Source organism: Lycorma delicatula, chromosome 4, assembly GCF_047948215.1.
Source record: "Lycorma delicatula isolate Av1 chromosome 4, ASM4794821v1, whole genome shotgun sequence".
Taxonomy (NCBI): Eukaryota; Metazoa; Arthropoda; class Insecta; order Hemiptera; family Fulgoridae; genus Lycorma; species Lycorma delicatula.
This window is the reverse complement of record NC_134458.1, coordinates 41,393,846-41,411,229: the sequence shown is the minus strand read 5'-3', so window position 1 is coordinate 41,411,229 and position 17,384 is coordinate 41,393,846. Positions and strand designations below refer to the sequence as shown.

The following is a 17,384-nucleotide window of genomic DNA, read 5'->3' as shown; positions in this document are numbered from 1 at the left end:
TTGATTTAAGATTTAGTCTTCGCTCTGTGGAGGTGTTCTTAAATTTGGTTGCTTATGTTGTTTCAAAGTAGGAGTATTTGCTAATTTTCAATTTGTAATGTTTAAATATAGAAAAGTTATTTAAGGTTGCCATACTTTGGTAACAGCTATATATATATATATATATATATATATATATATATATATATATATAGCCCCAAAAACCTGCCAAAATAAATGTAAATGAAAACAGCTTTATTTTTATATGCTTTTTTTATGGATTAATTCTTTAATATTATTTATATATAATAATCACAGAGTATCAGTTATTTGTGGGAAGTTGTGTCCACAAACTTCATTAACTGCTTTCATAGTCTTTTCTTGATAATCCAATGAACCCAGGAGGCAGATATTAGCAAATTTATAAAAATGCTTAAAAACATATGGATTCTGAAAGAAAGAAATAATATCATTATTGTATAAAGTGCTCCAATTAAAACAGTTATTGCATAATAAATTACATAATCATATAAATTGAGGGTAGAAAACAGCTAAGAAAAGAGCCTGAGCAGTCCAATTCAGTTTCTAAACATCTTACTAGATAGGATGTCACCATAAATATCTAACCACAAAATACATGTATATGTAGAAAAGCATTACAATAAAACAGTTATTACAAGTAGCAGCCACATTCTCACCAGTAACACTTGAACACACAATTAACTAAATGATTAAATTTATTAAAATTTTGATAATAATTCTTATATTAAGAAAATTTTGTGCAATTATATTTTCATTTTGAAATTAGATTTTAATTTAGTCTCCACATTGTAATAATATTTCAAGCTGTTGATTTTGATAATGTCACCATGAGTTGAAAAAAAGCTGACAACAAAGTTGTTATACATTCCCGGCATTAGTTATTTATTCTTATGAGTATACGTATAGTGGAAAAATAATAATATATGAATAAAGTTTAAAAAATTCATAAAATTTAATTTTTTTAATTTTTTCTGCTCTCCCACTCACAAAATAACCTATCAAGAAAACGTTTTGATTTGTCTGTGTTTACTATGTTAAATGAAAGAAACAAAAAAAAATTCCAATGAAAAATATACGACCAATAAAAAGTTACCTATGATTTTTTTTTAGGCTGGGATGAATTATGATGAAATTTTATTGTAGTATTACCATTAAAATTTAAATAATCTAAAAAAGTTTTTAAAAAGTTCAATATTTTTAAACTTTGATCAGCTCCACCATCCCCAATATTACCCCAAAGTTTTCTTTTGGGCCACTTACACTACTACTGTGCTTAGGAAGACATAAAAAAAATCCAGTTAAAAAATGGGCAATAAATAAAAAGATAGCCTTTTTTCGATTTTTTGGAAGGGGGAGGAGAATTTGGGGGCAAAATTTTTGTTTTTTTAAATAATAAGATAAACATGTATGCTTTTACAGAGTTTAATATAAAGTGGGATTACGTTTGCAAGATTTTAGGAAACTTGACCCACAAAGAGACCATCTATCCCACCCCCTGGAGATATTGACCCCAAATTTTAATAACAGATCGCCTCATATACACGAGTTTCTGTGCCAAATTTCATCAAAATTGGTTAATCTAGTTGTAAGTTATTAAGCTTCAAACACATCTACATACATACATATGTATATAAGAACATTATCCCCTACATGTTTTTGTTTTTTTGGAGTCCCTGGGTCATGAAATGTCAAGAAATGCAAAATAAACTCATACCTCTTTTTTTGACTGATTACCGCACTTTCCTTCTAACAGCATAGCTCTAGAGCTAAGAAGCCATGAAAGTAAAACTGCTGGATATACACATTTTTATTCTGGCTCATTCGGCTCTCCCTTTCTAGTAATGTATGTTTCTGAGAAAAATCGATTAAGACACATCCCATAAAACTTTCCTCAAATCTTTTTAGGAAGATTAAAGTGACTTTACACCTCCACAGTACTGTCTAGACTTTACACTAATTGGCAGATAATGTCAACAAATGTCCTATAATCTGTCATTTAATTTTATTAAACAATATAAAATTTATTTATAAATAAATTTATTTAATGTTTATTAAATTTATTAAACAATGTAAATATGTTGTTAAAGGATTCTTTCATTAAAACTTACCTTATTCATGTTAAAACATTGTTGGCTGAAATGACGATAGACTTTTTCATAGCAATCAAACATCTCCATGTTAAGTTTATTGTGCTTGTTTTCAGTAGTATCTAAGAATTCCTTATCTTCTCCAGCTATTCTCTTCAGTATTTCATGAATTGTCGTGTCAACTAATTCACGTTTCTGTAAAGCAATGAATGAACAATTATTAATTTTTCTGTTATAATTTGAATATAAATTTTAAGGTGTATATAAAATAGCTAAATTCAATTTAACTTCAGTTTTCTTCAGAGAGTGCTTTATTAAATGTGACTAATATTTTTATAAAAGTGAATACTACCGTTAAATAATTTCAAGTGTTAAGCTTTAAAGTTGCTTACATTTTTTGCATTGTTACACACAACACACTGATTTTATCAACTCTTTCAAAACAAATACAATTTTGTTTTGAAAAAAAATTTGATGTCCCATTTTTTAATTTTAGATTCATCAAGCTGACTGTATCACTTTGAAAATTTGTAATTAAGCTGTTGCAGAATTAACCATTTATTGGCTTTAATTATGAATTAAAATATTGGAAAATCAGCCATTAATAGTTAGAAATGAACATGAAATTAAGATACTTACTGTACATGCATATTATTTACTAATTCTCAGCTTTTTATATAAATTCTGTAACCGCTAACTTGATATCAAAGTGGCTGATCCATTTGTTAAACAATATGTACAGTAATAGAAAATTTAGCTGGTGCTAGAAATTACATTTTTTAAACAAACTTAGGATCCATGAACATTGTGCCAAGATAAAGGCATGGCATATAATTTAAGTTAGAATAAATTGATCAAGGAAATGTAATAACAAAAAATGTAATAGCTCAAAAGAAACCATGGTAAAATCTTGATCAGAGCAGCATCACAGAACATACAGTTAATTCATAATTTAATCAAGATATAAAATAAACGTGGTTAAACTGTGCTTTTAATAGGGAAAACGTTTTATTAAAAACCATTTGGTATAGGGGAATTAGACCAAAATTTTTTTACTGAATATTTTAATCTTTTTTACAGTTGTACTTAAAATATTATTTAATGAAGTCATTAATATTAAAAAATCCTTAAGCATATTTGAAATAAAAACTAAGGCCAAAGACAGTAACCCTTTGCCAGCGTTTTTTGTTTCCTTTCTTCTTACACATTTCCTTATATTATTCATCACTGTCAGTAGAATTAACTGATTGATAATTCTCTTCAAAAAATGAAAAATGTGATTAATTCACTCTTAGAACCATATGTATATCTCCACCAACTCACTTACATCATTATCTTCAGGATTATCTTGCCCATCACTTATACTGTGATTATTATGCTTTTTTTTATCTATTAATTGTCTCACTTTCCATTACTTCTCATATGCATAGAGAAACATACAAAATATTTTATCAAGTGAAATAACAATAATTCAGAAAAACCTGCTATGTCCATAATGGTATAGAAACAAAGAAGTTTTACATATACTTCACACATTTTCTGAAAAGTCTCAAGTATGAATAGTGACACATGAGAGATTTTTCTGAACAAAAAATAATAAAGCTTGCGATTGGAAGTGCAATAACATGAAAATTAATCCAAACACAAGGAATGTTTTGTTTATTTCTATGTTGTGGCTACCATGCTTGACCACATCCATTTTTTAAGTTGTCTGTGAAATGTGAGGTTATTTCTCTTTTGTTATTTAGCAATTTTCATGATATAAATAGTGTTTTTTGAAAGTTTATTTCATTTTTTTAATTAAAAAATCATAGAAGGTTTAGAAAACTATTTAACATTAGCAATACCTGTCAACATAATGTTCTAATTGCAACTGATTTATTTTTATTTCAGTAGAGTGAAAGGGAGTAGGAATGAGTGAGTTATCACCCTAGCTTAATATCTTGACGAAGATAACTCATGAAGTCACTCTAACTAATAATATTACAACTTACAACATCTTATTAGTCACTCATCTTACTGTATCAAACTAAAACTATGAACACTACTTTTATTCATTCCATATAACCAAAATAATAATAAAGTATCAAAAAAATTAACACAAGCCTAATTTTTTATTCAGCATTTTATAAATAAAATATTGATTAACAATTTTGAGAATAATAAAAAAATTGATTAAGTGAAAAAATAGTATGTGATGGAATTTTTTTACTATTCTTCCTGAAACCAGCATATAAAAATCTATAACAATCAGTTTTTAGTTTTCAAACAACTTTTCTATTATTGACTGGTGTTATTAGTGAGAAAAAGTAAACTTGATCCAAAATTATCTTCTGTAGACTTAAATTGAGAATTAGCAGCCAGTGGAACAGATTTGCATGTAACAACTCTTAGATACCAACTTCTTGCAGCTAGACAGAAAGCTCACTGGCCAGTTAAAAAGCAGCTTTTAACACCAAAAATTGCACATTGTCATGGTTAAAAGCTGCTTTTGCACAAAAAAGTTTCTTGTGGGCCAAAGCACATGCTAACTGGACCAAAGAAGAATGGAAAAAATGTTATGTTTTCTGAGTCATATTTTTATGTTTAGGGGCAAGAGTTCCATACGTTAGAAAAGCATCAGATGAAAATAGATCACTGGCTCATATCCAACAATCAGTTAAACATCTCCAGAAAAAATTTTTTGTGTTTGTTTCATATTTGAAGGTCTTTTTACATTACTTCCAATAGATAGTATGTTGAAAAGTGAAGGATATATCAAGATTCTGAAGGAATAGTTGTTGACACAACTTCAAAACAAGTTCCCACAAGGCAGTGGAGCATTCCAGAAAGATTTTGCGCCATGCCATACACATATGCCAAAAAACTGAAAAATGTTTTTAAAGAATTCACAAGACTAAAACTCAATTGAAAATCATTGGTCAATATTAAAAAAACTACTCTCAAGAATGAATTGTACCATAAAAATTAACCTCATTAAACCAGTAATATTGGTATGGTCTCATAATGATGAAATCAAAAAAATATGAATTACTCTTGTTGAATCAATGGCAAATCATGTACGTGAAGTGATTAAGATTAAAGGAGGATATATAAATGACTAGATATTCACAAATTGTACAGGTATGACTTTTTTTAAGTAGTTACTTTTTATTAAATAAATAACAACTGTGTCTGGATTATTTTATCACTACTGTATAAAGGTGAGTCATTATATCAGTCTCATTATTTAATAGATTCACCTCGTATACATATACTAATATATTTATTTTTTCATATATATATGAGTGTGTGGTATGTGTATATGTTTATTTTATAGAATAAGGAGAGATATTTGCCCACTCTATATTATAAAAAGACTGAGTGTTTTTAGTATTTTTATTATAAATTCAATCCATTGGTTGAGCAGAATTTTTGTTTTTATTATTTAGAATCATAATGAATAAATTACAGTTCATTTACCATTTATATAACACTGATTTAGTTTTTGATTTAAAAACAGATAATTAAAATTTACAGATTTTTGAAGTACAATTATAAAAAAATATCGTAGTGTTCATTTATATATTAGATTGTAAAAATTCATTTTTTCTCAAAAAACCTAAAAAAACTTTTGACTAAAGAAAAACTGATGTTGACAATGAATCAGCTGTGAAATTTTACAAAAAAATAGCTATTTACATTAGTGAAAGCTACCAATGAACATCAGAAACAATTTGATTTTAGTACAAAAAAACCATCAACACATTGCTGACAAATATAAGATTTTTCAAAATTATAATTTTTTAAAATCTCAGTATAGTACTAAATTCTGTTTAAGTTAAATTCTTGGGATTTCTTCTTTATTTATAATACCCTTTATGTACCATAATAATCCTTTTTTTTAAATTAAAATGAATGCTTTGTGTAGTTCAGCATATACCAATGCATACCTTGCATAAGATAATGCAACTGATAGAAATCTGAATCTCATGCATCTATGAAGATAGTATAACATTTTTTTAAAAGAATAAAAGTTGTTAAAAAAAGAAGAAAACTGTATACATGAAGAACAGAATACACTTTTTAATATAAAACATAGCATAAGGAATGGTTCCATAGGAATTCTCATAAAAGAAATCACCCTATATTTTGAATACATGTAAAAACAAAATAAGTGATAATTACTCTTTCAATTTCTACAGCCATTAGTGAGTATCTCATTCTTTCTAGAGCATTACTTCCATTTTGTGACATATGTTTAATCCACTGTAATGCTACTTCATGACTAGGAACTCCACTCCCCTAAAAAGTAGAAAATAAAAGCAATAAACATAAGTATCTTTTTTTAATGCAATGATTTTAAAATCATTATCCAAAAACTTCCTTGTAACTACAAGTTACAACCATTCAGTAAAATTAAATTACAGCTTATATTAAAAATAAGTTATTTATGAAAATTAGTTTATCAAATATTATACGAGTATTAATAAATCCTTATTTCACATTTGTTTATTTTTAAAATTATTATCCAGAAAAATTTTTTTTTTTCTATTGATAATATGATCTTTGTTTTAGATGAAATTGTGTATTTTTATTTTTAAATAAGATAACAAAATGTTTTTTTTTTTGTCACTGATGAGAAACATCAGATAAGATTCAAAATTCAATCTCTTACTGTAATTTATTCAAGAGATGTATTTAAATTACTTCTTGTGTAACTATGCTTAACATTTAGGTTGTTTTCAGAAAGAAGTTTGTATTATGAGAATTTGGGAAGTTGTTATTATGGTACTAAAAGGTGCAGTTGCTTAAATTTATAAAAGACCTATAACAGCTTCTTAATCTGTACATTTATCAACAGTAAAAGATTTAAATAAATTAAATTATGATAATCAATCTGAAAAATAATTAAGTTTAACATTAAAACAAAATCATAAGCTGCATTTTCATGCAGCTTATGATTTTCATGCATGAAAATGCAAGTAAGTACTTCTGAATAAAAGATGAACCATTAAAGTAAGGTAATACCAAACTATTTTATTTTGAAAGGGCATGACCTCTTGAAAAGACAAAAATTATTGCAATTCACAATTCTTTAGTAATGTTTTGGCCTCTATTTTTCTGTTTAGCCTCTGGTTCCAGAGGCTAAATCCTCTGAAGGTATTACTTCAGAGGATGAATGAGAATGATATGTATGAATGTAAATGAAATGTAGTCTTGTACAGTCACAGGTTGACCATTCCTGAAATGTGTGCCTTTACTAAGACGATTTGAACCTTAGAACTCTCGACTTCAAAATCAGCTGATATGCGATAATGCTAGACCAGCCTGGTGGGCTTTAATGTTTTGCCTGCAAAAATTCACTGAGTAATCAATTCTAAAAAAAAATAATTTTCTAAAACTGTTCTTTAGTTTGATAAAGAAGAAATTCAATAGTCAATAAAATTCAGATTTCACTTGTACTACTTTTTTGATACTTTCCAAATTGGTATTTTTACTATCATCAAAGGTTTCATTTTTAGGTCCAAAAAAATCTTTTGTGTAGCTTGCTCCAGTTATCAAATCTCCATACAAGTTTACATGACTCGCTTTTGTTAATGTTCTAATTTTCTGATACTGATCATAGAGATTTTCTGTTTCTGGAATTTTCTGTAAAAAAAAATATATATATATATGTATGTATATAAAACAATTTATTACTATAAATGTAATAAATTGCTTTTATATCATATTTACTAGTCAATGCCAACAATAAACTTATATAAATAATTGATTATATTACATTTCAAATATAATTTAATTTGTATTGTTTTACTAGGAGTTATCACTTGAAATATTATCGCAAGTGCTAGAAGGGGAAAGAGAATTGATTAAACTATGTCTCCCTATCCATTTCATGAAACATTAATCCTTTGTCAATAAAATTTTTATTTCTTACAAAACTTAATTTCTTAATTATGATAGATTAGGCTTGCAACTGAGGGATTTATACAATTAAGACTTATTACAGGTATAACTTATTATTGAATTAGCTATCTTATAGCATGAAGTAACATTTCTTTTTTTTTAAAAACTACCCCAAAGGAACTGACAATACAAACACTTATGAGACATCACTTGAGTATAGATGGATATCAGTAATAAACCAGTATGTCAATGATAAGAGATGAAGTAATGATAGAGGATACAATTCAAGAAAAGAAATAAAAAGACATTGGGAGTGATGAAGATGGAGGAACTATGTGTTTTACTCTAAGAGGTCCTCAATGTAACAGAAATAATAATAAGTGGTTTGAAGCACAGAAAAAGATCAGTTTATTGAAAATAATTCAAGCTAATTCAATGACACATTTTATAAAGTAAACAGTAAAAGGAATAAAATACTCATATCAAACTGGCTCAAAAAATGGTAATTTACATAATGTTACTGGAGATTACAAATTATAACTATTGCAGGGAAATTAGTTCAGTTTTTTTTTAAACTAGTATTTAAAACATTATTTTGAATTTATAATTTAAAACAACCAGCTACTTTATCTATGAGAACTTATGATAAAATTATTTTGTTGTTATAACAATATAGCTACTTATATGAACACTGATTTGGGTAACACTAGTCTAAAATAATTCCAAATACATTCAACATGTCAATAACAAACCTACTGGGTAATTAATTTTTTTTGTTTAGTTTCATGGGAAACAACCAAAGATATGGTTTTTTCACTGCTTGAAAACCAAAATATCAATTATATTAATGAGAATTATTGACTCCACAAGATATCACTCATATGGAATTACCAAAAAGTATAATACATGTACAACTCAAAATTTGCCCAATTTGTTTCATATACTATTAGGAAATGCATATACAACGAATTACTTGATAAAAGAAAAGGGTAAATTAATTTGTTACTTTACATATCTATCTCAGTCATTCTTATACTACTGAAATTATGAACCAGAGGTGTAAGCACCTGTGTGGTTGACTGGTGAAAAGTATCATTTGAAGAGCTGAATATCATCAAAATTTTGTTGGGTTTGAAGTGCTGACATGTAACAATATATATATATATGCCACAAAGAAGAAGACATCAAGAAACCACTTCACTCCTCACTTTTATTAGAAAGCCTGTCATGGAATGCCTTTCTATTTCTGTGTATTCTGGCCAATGAAATTTCTGGGAGTGATTGGTAACTTGTGTCTGATTACCTAAAACAATCATTATGGTTATGAATGACACTAACATATTCATATATATGTTATTAATAAATAAAAATCAATATGAAATAAATAACAAATTCAACTATTGATTTCATTATGTTTTATTCTTTTGTTAATTCTATAAAAGAACTTTCATTTGAAGTTTTAGGTTGTTAAATAAAGTGAGGTATTTTCACAATTAAAATTATACTGAGAATGTTTTTTTAGTTAAGTTGCAATTACATAAGAGAATAATATTTAGGAAGCACTTAATTAAATAATGCAATAAATAAAAATTTACAAAACTGAGAGGTTTATCTAGAATATTAATGTAATATTACTCTGCTTCTATTTACTTTACAAAAGTGTGTATCATTTTATACAAAAATCCCATCAACATAATTTGAGACATTTACATAATCCAATTATGTAAACATGTTAACTATGCTTAGTTATGAAGTCAGTTTAGTTACAGAATCTAAGTGTTCCATCCAGTTGATGCTGTATAAATCTCCCAAGCAAGGATAATTTTTATAATCACAATAACATGCCCAGGCTAGTTCATCAGTGGCTGCTGCTGTACTTGCCAAAACTGAAATGAAATTAGTAGCAAAAAAATTAGTAATACACTAAAGTAAAAACTTTTTTTAATTTTTATTCTTTCCATACAGTTTAACTATTTTTGTTGTTGTTGTTATTAGATAACTCTACAGGTTATGAAATATCATCCATTTTTGTTTCCCCCTCCAAAAAAATAATTAATTTTAATAATAATTTGTTAATATGTAAATTAACTTCCTTCTCTTTTCCAAGAATGTAACTTTTAATATCGCATATCTTCTATCTCTCTTTTTGTATCACTATATTTCTGATTTATGAAGAAGCATGATAATACTTTAAAATTGTAAATGACTCCCTTTCAAATTAATCCTGATGAGGAGTCTTACTATTTAGGATTTTGGGAGTTGGCTTTCTCAAGACCCTAACCCATGCTGTTTTTCTTCCTACTATATACTGAGCTGCTGAATCTTACACATACACGGACACTACACCACAAACACTACACAAATTGCAACATATACACTTACACAGACAGAACAACACCTTACACTTTTTCTTCTTACACATACACTCAGTGGTGTTGTGAGACCTTAAGAAATGCAACCGAAACCCAAGGTAGAAATTATGGTACCAATGGGTGGATAGCACTACGTAGTGAGTTTCAAACGATGTCCTCTGGGCACCAGGGTGAACCCAGTTATTGCAGCCCTAGCGCAATAACTCCAGGGCTGTTAAATGACAGCCCTGGAGTGGTCTGTTAAATCACCGGTACATGAGGGAACCGTTTGGCAGCCTCAAATTATAATTAACATTTCAGTAATTGTTAATCCAATTGAAAAAACCAACAAAAACAGGGGTTTGAAGAGACTTCGACCGACATTGTCAGTCAAAGATTAAAATAGTGATAAGAAAACTAGAAATGTTACGGACACTGGTAAATTTACGTGTATAAGGTTTCTTGTTTTGAGGTACAAAAAGGAAGGTAAATCCTTTGAAAACAATTTATTTTCCCTTAATAAAGAGAAAAGGATTACCTCCCTTCACAATAAATAAGAGTATCGTAACAGCTTGTGGGTCTTTGAAATTTGTTAAAATGCTCAGGGGTGGTGCTCTGCTTGTTGAAAAAAGCAACGAAGAACAATGCCGAAAACTGCTAGCCCTTAAGTATAAAGGGACAGACCGAGTGATAGAGGAGCCCCATAACACGCTTAATTTTAGCAAAGCAGTGATCTTTCGCAGTGACTTGGCTGACGTTGAGCTACCAGTAATTATGGAGGTCGTCATCACAGTCTCTGTAGAGGATTATGTGAAGGAAGAATGGTGTTGATGTACCAACATCATCGCTAGTTCTGACCCTTACAGTCCAACCGCTCCTGACCAAAAAAAGGTTAATTACCTTTCTATTCATGTGCGACCATGTAACCAAACCCCAGACTGCTGCTTCCAATGTCAGGATTTTGGCACACCAAAATTGGTTGCCAAAAGGAACAGGTTTGTGCACATTACAGCCATACAGGACGTGATGATAGCACATGCGCTGAAGAACAAAAATGTATTAACTGTAAAGGTCCATTAGGAATACAGCCAACCTGGCATTAGTTTCGTACTGGTTCTTTCCAACAACATACAAAAAGAGAAAAAAAATGCGCATCGGGTAAAGAACTAACCAAATTGGTGGAAGCTTTATAAGAACAAATAAAATTCCTCACATCTGCTATTATTGCATTGAGTACTGTAACTTATGCAAGGTAACTTCTGCAAGAAAGACCGGTAGTGGTTACCCAAAAACCAGTTAAGTCGGTACATCATCATATAAGGTTCCTGCTCCACTGATTACGCAGCAAACTATTAAGATCCCAGTGAAGGAATCTATAAAAACATCATTGTCTGGCACATCATCTCCATCTTCCCAGGCTACCAATTCCCCTCCACCATCTCAAGGTTTCTACAAGGATATGGTGGCGGATGAATTGTCCCCAATCGGTAAAGCACTTCCTAAAGATTTTAAAATACATTAAAAAAAACGGATTGTTTTGAAAAGTAATCTGCACACAGAAGTTATAACAAGAGAAAGTAATTTTTACAGGTACAAACATTATCTAATGTAATGTTTGCGGCTTCCATACTCGGCGTGAGGATATCGAAATTCTTCTAAAGGAAAAAAATTCTTTAATGCTCTGTCTGCAGGAAACTCGCCTCCGTCCACAGGATGAATTGTCTTTTCGCGGATACGTCTGCGAGAGATGCGACCATCCGGCTGAGGTTAGAGGACGAGAAAGTGTGGCTATTTTCCTAAAGGAAGTCGTATTGGGCACGCGGATTCCACAGGATAGAAACATCTCTGTAGTATCAGTAAAGATATTGACGCCATTTAAAATAAATATCTACAATTTGTACCTTTCCCCAAATTCCGATGTCAGTGAGGATGATCTGACAAATCTGTTTTCACAGATTCCTTTGCCCTGCTTAATAATCGATGATTTCAATGCCTATCACTATTCATGGGGCTTATCGTCATGTTCTTCCCGAGGCACTATAGTTTGTCGACTGAGGCAGAACTCTGATCTTTGCTTATTGTTTTGAATGATGTGTTCTACAAGTTTGTGTCATCTTCATCAAGTACATTTTTTTTACAACGATCTCTCGTTTTGTTCAGCATCCCTATTTCCACGTCTTAACTGGCGCGTTTGCAGAAACGTTTTTGGAAGCCATCACAGACCGGTTGTTTTCTTGGTCGGTAATAGCAATTTGCCTCTGAGTCAGTTACGCAGATGGGTGGTTGGAAAAGCAGAATGAATCGGGTACAATGATTCTTTTTGCCAGTACGACAATAGTGGTAGCGCGATCCGCTAACTTGTCAAGTTACACACCTGATATTCGATATTCAGGCAAGTGAATTATCCCTTTAACAACTGGGAAACCAAGTCGTCCTGCTGTTCCACGGTGGGACGAAGACTGCAGAAATGCACTAAGTGATCGTCGCAGGGCTCTACGTAATTTCAATCGTAGACCTACGACAGAATTGCTCTGCGCCTTCCAGAAAGCGAGAGCTGTATGCCGTCGAGTACTTCTTCGGTGTGTGAAACGGAGAGTTAGACACAACGACATTTTGGTAGGTTGTATTCAATAAACTTAATACATATTTGATACACACAAATAACATTGAAAAATATTTTTTCAACTTTTACTACACGAGATGATCGTTAAAGTTAATTGTATTGGAAACATATTTGGTTAGTTATATTATTTTGCATACGATACCATTATAAAAATACTTTTCGCATTTTCTTTTCAGAGAAATCATGAATAATATCATCATATGATATTTGCCTTAATAAATCACTTTCAAGACTAGTACAATTTAGTCGATCTTGGCTATTCTAGATTAATCTGCTGAAGCTCTCAATCTAGATTTTAATAATTTTAATTTCGAGAATGACCTTTCATCAGTGCAGTTAGTTGTCATAAGGAGGAGATGTATTTTCAGTAAGATGAATGTATTGCGAAAAACTGCTTGTAAGTCTTTTCAAACATCAAATTGAATATCTTAGCCTCAAAACATATTTTACTCATTTCGGCTTTGTCCTCGTCCTCATCCTCGTTCTGGTCGTCGCCCGCGGTTTCGTCTTCATTATAGTATAAAAACAATTTGGTGAATTCTGTGAGTTCAGGAATAATATTTTCATTGAGTTCATCTGTGTAGAATTCTAATACTTTTTGGACATGTTTTTCGATGTCATCGGTAGATAATTTTGGTAAATTCCTTAGGAATCAAAACAACTTTCAACTTCTTCACAAGCTCCAATTCTTTGATCTAAGGACACAATTAACTGATCAGTTATGGGTAAATATGATTCGATCCGAATTTTTGTAGAACCGCCCAATTCAATATTTTGTGATTGACCATTACCAGGTGGATTAACCCTTACGTTCTGTTTGCGCATTTTCTTTTGAAAATGCACAGTGACTCAGTGTAACATTTGAGGAATTTAAGAAGGGCAATTGATATATTAAGGTCCTCTTTCTTTTTCCTGTTTAGTCTCCGGTAACTACCTTTTAGGTAATACTTCAGAGGATGAATGAGGATGATATGTATGAGTGTGAATGAAGTGTAGTCTTGTACATTCTCAGTTCGACCATACCTGAGATGTGTGGTTAATTGAAACCAAACCACCAAAGAACACCGGTATCCACGATCTAGTATTCAAGTCCGTGTAAAAATAGCTGGCTTTACTAGGACTTGAACGCTGGAACGATATATTAAGGTCTGTATCGCATGTCTGTAACGTCAAACTTGTTTTATTTGTTCTTATCAATACATCATTCCAAAAAGCTAGGTATATTGCGGTTTCCAATTTCGAAAGGTATTGGCATAATGCACGAGCTTCGTCACTATTTTCGGATAGTACTGACAAAATAGCTTTGTATTTTTCAAAACCTTTATGCACTGATCCTACAGCTTCTGCTCGAAAAAATCACCTAGTCGTCCACCTAATTGGGGAGCTCGTTTAGGGATTATTACTCCATCTTTCGAACCACAAACATTTTCCTTTGATTTTACAACGAGGAAGCTACGGTGCTCAGATGATGAGGTAAAGAAAACATATATTTTTTCTAAAAAATCGAAAAATATTTTTCATTCTAAACATTATATCATGACTAATGTACCGATAAGATTTAACGAGTGTGCAGGAAATCCAAAGAACTACTGGATTTTCACGTTTCACAAGAGCCTGTACTCCACTGTACTGGCCGCTCATAACTGAGGTATTTATCGTATGATTGACCACTACAGTACCTAATTCGTATTCCATGTTTTTGAAAGAGGGACATCTTAGCGTCAAATATGTTTTTAGCTCAATGACCTTTACTAAAAATATCAAAAATGTTTCAACCGGTCGGTTACTTTCTCGATAACGGCAAGTTAAACATAATTAGTTAACATGACATAGTTGTAGTAGGATCAACTGAGATTGCGTAACACTTTCAATTTTTAATGTTTTAGTAAATCATGTTCATTACTCGTTCGTTTATAACTTCATTTAGCACTTCACAAATTATTTATATATAAATAAATGAAATACAACCTTACCAACGATTCGTCCGCAGTGTCCTTTCTAATACTTTCGGTCATTCGACCATCCTCAGGAAAAGTTAATCTTCAATTTTTATCATCAAGATTAAATTATGTAAAAAGTAAATTTAAAATCACAACTGGTCATCATAGTATAAAGTTAGTCGTGTCTGTTATGCAAGAAGGTCGTAGTTGTTATCTATTAAAATACTTAACTTCATAGATTGTAGATGAGAGATAATTTACGTTACCTGTACCTTTCTGCGCATACATCAGTAAATGAGCTTTCGAAAAGTCATCGTAAGAAGCTAACAATTCAGTGATACCAAGAAAGTGACCATTATTTGATACTCCTAAAATTTCGTTGCCTCCTTTCTCTTTAGGGTAAATTTCGTTTAAGTAAAACTATAATAATATCAATAATTTGGCGTAGTAGAGTTCTCCAATAATGTTTCTATTTCTCAAACTCATTTTTAATATGAATATCTATTGTACCAATCGTTGAAGCATAAATATTAAAATTGTGAACTGCTTCTTAGTGCTTTTGTGAATTTTCGTGCTCTTGCAAGCGGTTGTATGTTGCATGCTTCCAATCGTCACTTGCAAACTGCGATAGTAATTTACCAAAAATCTTACAGTAAAAATAATAATGCTTACTATTAGTCGGTACAAAACACACTCGTGTTCGTTTTATCAAATCTCCATATTTATTTATTTTTTCAAACATGGTTGGCTGACATTTTCTGATGAAATTTTTATCTTTTTTTTAAAAATCATTTTAATTCCAGAATTTTTAGATCATTTTTCTAAATACCAGTACTTCCAATCCGAACCCAATAATTTATGTATTTGCTCATATTATCCGGCGCCATTGTGTTATATCACGTTCAGCGAATATTTCTGAATCAGTCTTATTGTCATCACTATTGGTTAAGTTTTCTTTTGTTTTCTCTTCAGATAAATGTTCATTTGGCAAAGCAGTTTTTGATTTATTATCTGCAACTACTATATTGTTTTCTTTTATCAATATTTCTGTTCGTTTAGATTCTTCACGTAGTAAATCAGTTGAATTATTATCTATAAATACTTCTTTCGGTTCTTTTACCAATGATGCTTCTTCACTGTTGCAGTTTCTTCTTTTTGTGCAACAAGCTTAAAATACCTTTTTTTAATTATTTACTTGAGAAAATAATGGCATACTTCTGAGTTTAAGATTGTAATTATCAGAGATTCACGAAACTATGACCGTGAATATAAAGAATATACACGTGTAGAGGTATTGGGTGTTAATAGAAGCGCAGTTAAATAAATAAGACAAACTCATTAATAATTTACACACAAGAAAGACTATGAAAAATATAACCATGAAATGGGAAGTGCGTTTCGGCACAGTTCAGTTATTTTTTGAGTTATGTATATAGCCGTGATCCTTGAGGCTTTCTTTATGAATATTCAGTCTCCGAGGTTAATTTCAAGTAATACATCCAAAATTTTTTACACACGCAACGGCCAAAATACGGGTGTGCGGAGCTAAAATACCTCCAACCGTGTGGGTTTACAATGAATTATAATACCCTATTTAATTTGTTTTCACAACTATCACGAAAAGTATTGGTAAAATTAATCAAAGTACACTTATGAATCCTAATCTTAGAATCGTCCAAAAAAATTGGATAAGCTTATTTTTAAATAAAAATTCAATAATTTTAAATTAAATAATTAATAGCAATTTATCTTCCGCAGTTTCTACCTTACAACTTATTTTTTTCGTATCGAATGTATTAACTACAAGTAAATTACCTTTATTTAGAAATTAAATATAGATTTTCATGCAGAAAGTAACTTAACTTGGACCATTTATTTGTTGTTATTTGAAATATCTATTTATAGTTCTATGATTAAAATGATGTAAAGTATAGTCTGATTACTAGGTAAGTAATTTCAAACGCATTAACTAGTTATTTAATGCTTAAGTAATGTTATAACTAACTAAATACTTTAAACGCAATTTTTTCCCCAAAACTTAACGTCACTTAAGTTGTTTTTACACCCAACGCCTCATATAGGTATTAGAAACCTAATCTTTGAAAACCATATAACCCAGCGAACTGCAGTTAATAACCATAACCTAGGAAAATCGAGTTTTATATACAATAAACTAGTGAGCGAGTGAGAGGAGTAAGGATACAGACCTTAAATTTGGAAAAAATGACCTTTTAACTTTTTCATTGTTTATGTGAATATTTACATGAATCATCTGAAGATCTGAAAAACAGTTTTAAGTATGTCAAAAAGTAATATAAAAATGATCGATTTCATCTAAATGCATTGGAACCTTTTTTAAGTTCAGAAAACATAGTCATTTTACTCTGAATGTAAAATTTTGAAAACAAAAATGTAAATAAAAAAACAAAGAACACAAAACGTAAGCGACATCTATTTTGCAGATTTTTTGAAC

General features: G+C 30.3%; 1 protein-coding gene across 1 annotated transcript; it reads right to left on the bottom strand.

Annotated features, from left to right (window-relative positions):
- Positions 1–291: 291 nt before the first annotated feature.
- Positions 292–13,796, bottom strand: LOC142322599 (legumain-like). The gene is made up of 6 exons (XM_075361674.1): positions 13,634–13,796; positions 9,765–9,883; positions 7,557–7,739; positions 6,276–6,392; positions 2,130–2,303; positions 292–429 (listed from the first exon to the last, which is right to left on the bottom strand). Exons 1-6 carry the CDS (start codon positions 13,794–13,796, stop codon positions 292–294), a joined length of 894 nt encoding a protein of 297 aa, XP_075217789.1.
- Between the last annotated feature and the right edge of the window lie 3,588 nt (positions 13,797–17,384).